The sequence below is a fragment of the Salvelinus alpinus genome, chromosome 25 (assembly GCF_045679555.1).
Source record: "Salvelinus alpinus chromosome 25, SLU_Salpinus.1, whole genome shotgun sequence".
Taxonomy (NCBI): Eukaryota; Metazoa; Chordata; class Actinopteri; order Salmoniformes; family Salmonidae; genus Salvelinus; species Salvelinus alpinus.
Genome location: NC_092110.1, coordinates 15,258,523 through 15,268,499, shown reverse-complemented (window position 1 = coordinate 15,268,499; position 9,977 = coordinate 15,258,523). Strand labels below are relative to the sequence as shown.

Below are 9,977 nucleotides of genomic sequence, written 5' to 3'. Positions count from 1 at the left end.
AAAGGAGAAAGAGGATCCAGAATTAGACATGTTAGATCAGACAAAGGGAATCCCCATTCTACAGGTCTATTTTTCTACCAGACATCTCTCTCGCTCAGATCCAATAGATTTACTGCGGCATGCTTGACTAAAGTAACATTAGCGTGTTATCAACCCTGACATCAATAGTATATCTTCCTTCATGGTTGTACATTTCTGTCAGCACCCTCTCTCAGATCAGGTCAAAAGCTACAACAAGGGCAGTGGTGAGGGAAACATTGCAATAGATCTATGCTGACAAAAAAGGTAATTATATGTTTGATGAAGAAAAGTCTCTGTATATTTAAACACTATGATCAAACAGTGCAATGGTATGCATCAAAATATGCTGCAAAGCAGCACAAACAAAAAATACCCTACACAGATTTAAATCGGACATCTTCATGTTTTGAAGGCCTTTTTGAAAAACTGTCAGACTGTCTGATATTTTTGTGATATTTCCACACCACCTTTAGGGACAGGTACAGGGCAGAGATGATGGGAGGGGGACCTCCTTGGGTCCTCAGTAGAGGGCGCCATGAGACCAACCTTTTCTGCCTCATTTGTTCTGATTGCGTATTCGCAGGCACCTCCTCTTTAGCGGCGGCTCCAGCTCGGGGCTCCCTGCCCCTGCTGCCAGGGGAGCGCTGATGCTGCATGACACGATGGCCGTCTTGTCGCTGGGCTTTGGCAGGGGCTGGATGACACAGCCAGCCTTGGGCAGCAGCAGTGCATAGGCGTGGTCGTCATCATCGTCCAGATCCATAAGGTCGCCGTTGGCTTCCAGCTTGCCTTCCCAAGTGCCCCCCTGCACTGCCTCCTCACTTGGGCCCCTCTTACCTGGTTCCCACTCTGGCACCAAGCAGCTGTTCTCCTTCAGCGCCTCCCGCTCCAGCTCGCAGTTGGCTGGTTCGCCGCAGCCTCCTCCTCCTCTCCGGCCAGGGTCAGACAGAGGTGTGGGTAGCGTGCTCCGGCTGGGGCCGTCTGTGTGTTGACTGCAGCCATTTACTATGACATCACAGGGGGCAGGTGGGCTGCAGGGCTGGGTCCGTGGTGTGCCATGGTGATTTGTGAGCTGGGTAGTGTAGGAGTTTTGGTTTGGCTGTGGGGATGGTGATGTGGCCTGGCTACAAGGCAGGAAGCCTGGCTCCAGAGAGTCACTAATGGCCTCCCTGATCTCCTGGCTCATGTCCTCTAGGCTGCTGTCCTCCTTCCCCTGCCCAGAGGTATTCAGAGGGGATGGTCCAAAAGGTGGGGGGCTGGCTGAGTCCCCGTCTCGTTCCACCTTTACCTGGACACTGGGCACCACCCGCTGGATGACCTGCTGCAGCCGCGATCGCCGGCCCAGAGTCAGGTCGATCACGCCCTCGGGGAGGGAGGCCGTGGTGGAGGCACACCCCGGACTCTCAGTCTTCACGGTCAGGTCCACCACGTCAGTCCTACTCCTCTCAGAGCCAAAGCGGGCCAGATCGTAGCCAGAGAAGCCCGGGGAGTGCACCCCGGAACTGGAGGGCCCAAACTTGTGATCCCCTCTGGAGGAACCAGGGGAGAAGGGCCTGTGGTCCTCCCCTGATGCACTGGGAATGGGGTCGTTGTTGTTGCTGGGTTTGTCCTTGGAGGTCTTGGGGTTGAAGGGGAAGGGTATGGGGATAGGGATGGGCACCGGCAGGGGCACGATTACAGGGTAAGGGACTAGCAGGGTTGGCGGGGGAACCAGAGGGGCGAGGGAAGGCATACCAAAGTTCATCATGGGTGGCATAAGCATGGGCCCGTTTGGCATCATGTTGGAGTGGAAGGGAAAACCGGGTATGTGTAGGCCTGGATGGGGTGGCATCATCCCTGGGGGGTTCCCTACCAGGTTGGGGTTGTTGGAGGGATGGTGGTGGGGTGAGAACTGTGTCCTGTGCATAGGGCTGGATGGTGGACCCAGGGTTCTCGGCGGGGGTGGTGGTGGTCCGATGCCAGGGATCATGGGGTTGGACAGGGGGCTGTTAGGGCCTGGGCCGTGGGGAGGTGGGCGGAGGAAAGGTGGCCGCATCTGCTGCATCATCTGGTGCTCCATGAAGAAGGGCAGGGGCACTGGTCCCCGGGGCGTCATCACCATTGGGGGGCTACCCAAGGGGACTCCCATGGGAGAGTGCAGAGAGGGGTGTGGGGGAGGGGGTAAGGTGGGGCTCTCGTGGGGTCTGGGAGTGGGGTTTTTGGAGGAAGGGGAGCAGACAGTGCCTGTCTCAGAGGGAGAGGCAGCGGTGGAGCTGGAGGGGACTGGCACAGAGGGGTTTCCCCCAGGGGAAGGGGCTTTGCGGCGTAAGTCACCCAAGGGCGTGCCCCAGGACTCGGGGGTGAGGAGCTGCGCCCCGGTGCTGCTCTCCGACTTGCCCTCCACAGGGCCGTGTCCTGGGTTACACAGGCCCCCTGGCAGCGCCGCCTGAGTCTCTTTGTAGAAGATGTCCATCTTGTACTGGTTCAGGCATTTGGCACTGCAGAACTGGAGCCTCCGTTCACCAGCACCAAAGTCCAGGTACTCCTTGGTGTGGCGGATGTGTTTGCACCAGTCACACACCTGTAACACAAAACACAAGACAAAAGACATCATCAGGTATAATGCATTACAGATACCACACATAAGCAGTTAAAAAAGTCAGCAACATTGCCCTTTTGCCATGTGGTTATTCAAACAACTTTGGTAACCAGAATGTAATCTCTCAGCCTCACACAGTATCTGCAGATTAGGTACACTAAAACCTGGATTGTAATTAAATTAACTGGTCAAATTTTGTTTTGTTACACCAAGTAAATAAAAGTAAATCTGCATGGCATGTTTGTATCCTCGTTATTGAAACCCATCTGTATTTTTGTGCTACCATTGCATAATGGCACATGTATAGTCTATATGTAGTGAGTGAGATAGAGAGATTTTCATACTAACTTCACACTGCTATGACCCTTCAGGTACAGGTAATGTACAACACATGGCAACATCTTGATAAATGCTTACAACGTGAGGAAGAAGTAGCATTCAACTGGCTTTAAACGTGAGTGCAAATCTGGATCGGCGTACTTAAAGCTTTTTAATGAAAAACACTTTGTCCAGACATGTAATTCACATTTACACCTGCCATGGGGTTTTCACCTCTTAAACTTCCTTCATAAGGAGGAACCACTCCGATAAACATGAATCCACTGAGCCGTGTGTGACAGTGGCCACAGGCACAGCCGCAGGACATAACAGCCTCAAGTAAAAGGTTTTCCCTGTAAGGCATGATCATAAGTGGGGGTAGATGAATGTGGTGGCTGGGTGAGATGGACAGACGGAGACAAGTGAACAAGCTGCCAGTAGGGGGCATGGAAGTGAGAGTGACAGCTGGGTGGAGTTTTACATGTTCTGGTGAAAATGGCTGCTGAGAACCACCTAGGTGGGTGCTATGATGCATCGCTATTCACTACTGGTGTGCAACTTTAATATGAGTGTTTTGGATATTTTTATTGCATAAAAATATTCTGATTAATGAATTGACTGCATTAAAATGGAATTGACTGCATTAAAGTAGAATTGAATGCATTAAAGTGGAATTGACTGTGTTTAAATGGAATGTGATTATCGGACCCTACCCCGGGGGCATTACACACATTGGTCAGGGCAGGGGAGCAGCCTGGCACAGCTTGTCAACACTGTGGGATGCCAGGGCCTTGTGATGCCAGGATATTTTTCACTGGCTACAAAAGTTTCCAAAATGCTCACTGTGAACGTTCAATCATCATGTGGCTGTTCGTTTCCATACGGTTAGTTTCATTAGTGTACCTGAGATAATGAACATGACCCTGGTGAGTGGATGGCAATGGGTGGGCCAGGGAGATGGGTACAGCCCGGGCACACAACTCACTCTGCCAGCTCAGAAGGACGTGACAGCGACTCACTGAAGATAATTAAAGCATTAATCAGCTGTCAGACCCATGAACGACGTTCATCCATCACACACACCATAATCCCCCTTGTTGAATGCTAATAAATTGTGGGATGCTACTGGAAGATGACTAGGTTCGGCTCACAGACATACATGTACTGTATGATCCTTATGATCCTAACCATTTAACGTTTCAGAGCTCACATATATGCCTGCCACACTTGAGTCAAATTTCGATTTGAACACGCACACAAGCACGCAAACACACACACGTCATGACAACTTCAGATTTGGAACGGTCATGGAACCCTCATAATAATATGCTACTCTTGTGTCATCCTCCTCTGAAACCTGGCCTGATTCAGTGATTTGTACCTCATTTTTCACTAAACTAGATTTCCCATAAAGTACTTAGATCTCAGTTGATAGGCCACCCTGATTCATTCAATCTTCTTTAATCTCTCTTTTCCATCCCTTCCCCGTCTCTCAACTGACAGGTCACACATGTCAAAGAGATGGACAAATCAGTCAATGACAATCTTGTCCATAATTGGATTTTAATGTTAAACAGAGGTCTCCTCCATCACTAGATTTCAGTCAAATGGCCACTGTTAGAAAGACTGTCATAATGTAGACATGACCATCAGAGACCATATCTGTAGTGCTCTGTACTGTTATAGTGGCGCAGCATTACAGGACCAAAGACTAGTGTTCCATATATTGTCAGCCTGGTTTCATAGACTAGACGTAACATAGTAAACAAAAATCGGGTACACTCAAATTAGTAGGATATGTTACGTTTGGTATGGGTACATAAGACAGAAGGTTACGTGTTCGAATCTCATCACGGACAACTTTAGCATTTTAGCTAATTAGAAACTTTGCAACTACTTACTTTTTTTCTCTACTTTGCAACTACTTAGCATGTTAGCTAACCCTTCCCTAACCGTAACCCTGTAACCTAACCCTAACTTTAACCTTAACCCCTAGCCTAGCTAACGTTAGCCACCTAGCTAAGGTTAGCATTAGCCACCTAGCTAACGTTAGCTACAACAAATTGGAATTCGTAACATATCATACGTATTGCAAATTCAAAACATATTGTACGAATTGTAATTCATAAGATATCACATAAATTGTCATTCGTAACATATACGAATTGTAATTCGCAATATATCATACGAAATGGATGATGGAGATCCACAAATTAATGTTACGTCTAGCCCTGAGTCCAAGTTGATACTGTAGCTCGGTACTCTTACAGGTGAGTGATCAATAGTCAGCCCTTTAGCCTTGATATCAGTAGTCTTCTTTTTAAACTGTCCATTTGGTACAGAATGACCCATAGCTAAAAAAGTCTGAAAAGTGCTCTGAGAGTTGGGTTCAATGATGGTAAGCCTGGATATTTTAAATTATAAATGTGTTGACATTTTCTTGGGCTAAAAAAGAAGACAGATGGAGAGCAATTAACGACTTTCTGCACCGTGAGTGAAATTTCACTGTGCATTACCATAATGGAGTTATTTTTTATCTCTCTCTACTCACTTCCTCTCCTGCACAAAGATGTTTGCAGTTTAATGTAATTATGGTCATTTATTTCAACCACGGCCATCATACTGGCGGTCGCTCTGGCTCGGTTTAACCATTTGCTTTGCTGTAGGTAATTACCTAGCTACCTGGGCCTCCCGAGTGGTGCAGTTGTCTAAGGCACTACATCGCAGTGCTAGCTTTGCCACTAGAGATTCTGGGTTTGAGTCCAGGCTCTGTCCCAGCTGGCTGTGACCGGGAGACCCATGGGGTGGCGCACAATTGACCCAGCGGTGTCTGGTTAGGGGAGGGTTTGGCCGGGAGGGATTTCCTCACCACAGCGACTCCTGTGGTGGGCCACAGCTGTCACGGTAGCCAGGTGTATGGTGTTTCCTTTGACACAATGGTGCGGCTGGCTTCTGAGTTAAGTGGGCATTGTGTCAACAAGCAGTGCGGCTTGGTTGGGATGTAATACTGATTTCTAGTTTGTCTAGAGAATTTCGTTTTTGAAAACCTCTCCATCTCGCTAACCATCTGGTTAAACACTTAACAAAGTGATCAGCAAGAGAACAGATTCTGATACTGTGTGTGATAGTATGTGCTGGAGGAACAATATCTGATGGGGTGGAAAGTATTATTCGGGAAATTATATTATGGGGACCAGTATCTGCTGGGGGTACAATATCTGGATCATGATAATCTTATGAAGCTTGCAAAACAAAGTGGGTATATTCCATCACAAATAATTTAAATGCATTCATTGAACCTGACACGATTCAAATAGAAAATGGCCAATGTTGTAGAGCTGATCTTTACATGTGAACCGCATGTCCAATTCTATTACTGGATTGAAATGTATTGAAATGTCACCCAAAAAAATGGTCTAGATAAAATTGGCAGAAAATTCATCATTATGGATCTATGAAGAGAGAACACAACATCTGAATCTAACACAATGCAGAATGAAAATGGGAAAATAAAACAATTTGAATGAAAAAAGTATGTGATTCACTTTAAATCAACGTAATTGTTACATTCTCTAAAAACAAACCTCTTTCCATTATTCAACACATCAAACAGTCATGAATATCAAAATATGTCATTACATTTCTAGCCATCAAAAACTTAAACTCTATCTTTGTTAAACGTTTTAGTCCTTACAAGCACATCGCTGTTTGTCTTGAAGACAAGCCTGGGCGTATCCTTAGAATAGCTGTGCTGGGGTAATTTCTCACCACGGCCGTCTTCGTCTCTCGCCTGAGGGGAGAAATAACGGCCTCTTTTTACGAACGGACAAAATAAACAGGTGGACAGAAAAGAAGAAGGGAAAAGAACAACAAACTTATGAATGGAAAAACACCGACAAAGGTAAAATGGTGAACATGCATTTGGGTTGTGGAATCATATGCAGGTTCTCAGCATCATAAAATAAAGCCATGTGGAAAGTGTGTGTGTGTGTGTAGTAACTATAGTTAATTGTTCACATTGACAGCTAAAGAGCCTAGATGTTATATTGGCATTATGAACTGTGAAAGAGGGGAATTCTATGAGATTGCACATTAATCTAAACATTGTTATCCGGGGAGTAAATGCTGCATTAATCCTATTTAAAGACTTCCAAGGAGAAACAACTGTTTAACAATATCACAAGCAATGTCCTAGTAATAAAGGTTAAAGGAAAGAGGATATGGGATTTAAAATTCACCAGCACCACTGGGTTGACGGGATGCTCTCTCTTTTTACATTGGCACTAGACACTGTGCAGTCACATCTATAAGCACTGAAATTTACACACACACACACACACACACACACACACACACACACACACACACACACACACACACACACACACACACACACACACACACACACACACACACACACACACACACACACACACACACACACACACACACACACAGATGTGTCATTGTGTCATTATCCAGTCTCCATTTTGTGCTGTGACCCTCTGGTCCTGTGCCAATTCATTTACATATAGTGCTAATGAGGTGCTGGCACAGTGAACGAGGCATGAGGGGCACACACACACATACACAAACAGAGAGAGGGAGAGAGAGCGATGGAGAGCGAGTTCAACCAGCACCAGACATAGTGTCGGGTGAAAGTACAGTCATACAATGGGGACACCACGTCCTTTACTGGGAATCAGGCACAACTGTGTTGTATGACGAGACTGAGAGTATGAAGGAAAACCGACTACCTGGTGATAAACCCAGACATTGGCTATGAAAGTGCCTACCCGCCATGGGTAAAACATTTGTCCATCCAGAGAAGTCAAGCTGCAAACAACTTTCCTTTCAAAAAATCATATAATCATTGGCCATCATTTCTAATCATCAGTTGCTGTTGCAGTGATTATGGGTGACACTGACTCACTCTCCACTTTTTGGAAGGAAAGCTGTTTCAAAAGTTACTCTTCCTCAAACTACTCCTTGGCTATTAGAAATGTTATTTACGCAAATATTACCACAGCTTATTCCCCTGGAAAATCCAGTAACCCTTTTTATCACAGAAAATATGTGATGTCTTATTGTTGGAAACACTATGACAACTAAATACAGTTGCAGTCTGGCTAAAGTGTCCGGTGTAAACATGGCATCACAGTTCCACACCACCAGTATCTGTGCCCATTGGTGACTAAGATGCCCAGAGGCAGTGGCACACCAGCTGTCACTGTGCAAGCCTCCATCTGGGCATCAGTGCCTGCACAAGTGTGTGTGCTTTTCACCTGTCAAGAGGTGTGTTTCCCAAAAGGTATACCCTCACATATATACACACACACACATACCCACAACAACAAGAAACAAACAATCATGGAAACGTCCCATCGCACAAATACACACACATACACACTCACACATTCTCAAACGCATCTAGCACAAATTCACAACTTTCCACCCACCTGGGACAACACACATCTTTGGGCCAACCTCCTCCTTCTGTCCTCTCATTAGATTAACCAGCTAATAGGAAATGTTCCTTGAACATTCTCTTTTTGTTCATGTTTGGTTGTGAGATAACAAGCTTGTTTAAGCTTGTCAAGTAACTTATGTACTGCTGTTGTAAAAGTGATCTTCATGTCATATTACAACGATCTACAAAGTCAGTGTTTATTTATCTGACTAACATTTATTCTGTCGGTAGGTGCGCTGATTGGTCCAGCCAGGCCTCTTTGTTGTGATTTCTAATGATCATCAACCTTTACCTAAAAAAGAAATACAAAATCTAAGCCCGAAGCTATCTAGCGGGGATAGTTAGACTTTGAGAGGAAGAGAGAGCATGATATGACCATGTCTGTGTAGTGCAAGTTCAAGCTCTGGTTTCTTCCCTCAAACTACTCTCTAAGTTTCCCCCTTTCCCTTTTTTGTATTAATCGCTGTCAGCTATGAAATAATCACCTCCCTCACTAGGCTCTCCTGCTGCGATATGGGGACCTATAGGTTCTCTAGCCAGGACTGAATCACAATGAGGACAGGTAACACACTTCATCAAACACACTCACATACACATCTTATTCCGTGTGTCTTCCTTGATACTGGATCCAGATGGTAAAGTAAATTGCAGAGTGTGTCAGAGCAGTGCAGGCAACCGACAGCCTGTGTATAAAAATTTGTGTCTGTTTGAGGTGATGTGACATTACTGGGGTTACGTAAAGAAGCACTTGCCTGGAGGGACCTCAGAGACAAAGACAGAGATGGAATTTTACAGGTCTCTAGAGGTGTAAGGAAAGATTCCTGAGCCATGAAAAAAGATAGACGTATTACATCAGAAATGGGCTGTAAAATACAAGCTAGGGCCTCTTCACTTGGACTTTACCCTCTCTAGTGCTTTTACATGATGTGAGGGGAGGGCTGAGAGAGAGAGTGTGTGTCTATGTTGAATGCCTATGTGAAATAAACCAGACTAGTCATTAGATGAGCTCAAAACTGGATCAAAACTCTTCTACCCCCAGCCACCCTATCACATGGCTGAATGTTGGTATTATTCCTGGTGCACTGGATGGATGGTGTTGTGCAGTGGCAATGGAGGAAACTGAATCCTCCTCACCCGCGCTCGCCATAAGAGGAGATTGGATTACGCGGACGAAGCAGCTGTAGATATTTAGCGAAACATGATGCGTCTCCACTGCCCACCCCTACGCCACCCTACTCGCTATGTCCTGGCTCCCCTTTCAGACACAAACAGACAAGATACGTTTTCAGCCATGCCATTTTTTTTGTTGGAAAAACTGGAGGGTTTGGAGTTGTGGCCAATCTTGTGGGTGCATGAAAAAAGAAACATGTGGATATCACTTACACAAATGGCCTGCATGAATGTGAGAGTGTGAGACATAATATAGAATCTGCACCTCCTCAGCAGACAAGGACTTTCTGTGCTCTAGCCATGTCTGTTTTCCTAACGTGGGAATTCTGTCCCTGGATAGCTCTTCACTTTGGTCCTTACTCACTGAAATGCAATATCACTTCACTTGTGCTTTTGTTTATATATCTACGTACAGCACTC

The 9,977-nt window shown here is 45.9% G+C and overlaps 1 protein-coding gene across 7 annotated transcripts in view; it reads right to left on the bottom strand.

Annotated features, from left to right (window-relative positions):
* Positions 1-9,977, bottom strand: part of LOC139553430 (sine oculis-binding protein homolog A-like) — a 38,260-nt gene that overhangs the window by 5,611 nt on the left and 22,672 nt on the right. For 4 of the 7 annotated variants that reach the window (XM_071365732.1, XM_071365733.1, XM_071365734.1 and 1 more), the window contains 2 exons: positions 6,612-6,707; positions 568-2,581 (listed from right to left, as the gene is read on the bottom strand). In XM_071365732.1, the coding sequence (XP_071221833.1) occupies positions 578-2,581; positions 6,612-6,707 (2,100 nt within the window). In that variant the 3' untranslated portion in view covers positions 568-577. The remainder of the gene's footprint in view (positions 1-567; positions 2,582-6,611; positions 6,708-9,977) is intronic. The other 3 variants (XM_071365736.1, XM_071365739.1, XM_071365738.1) reach the window with 2 other exon arrangements.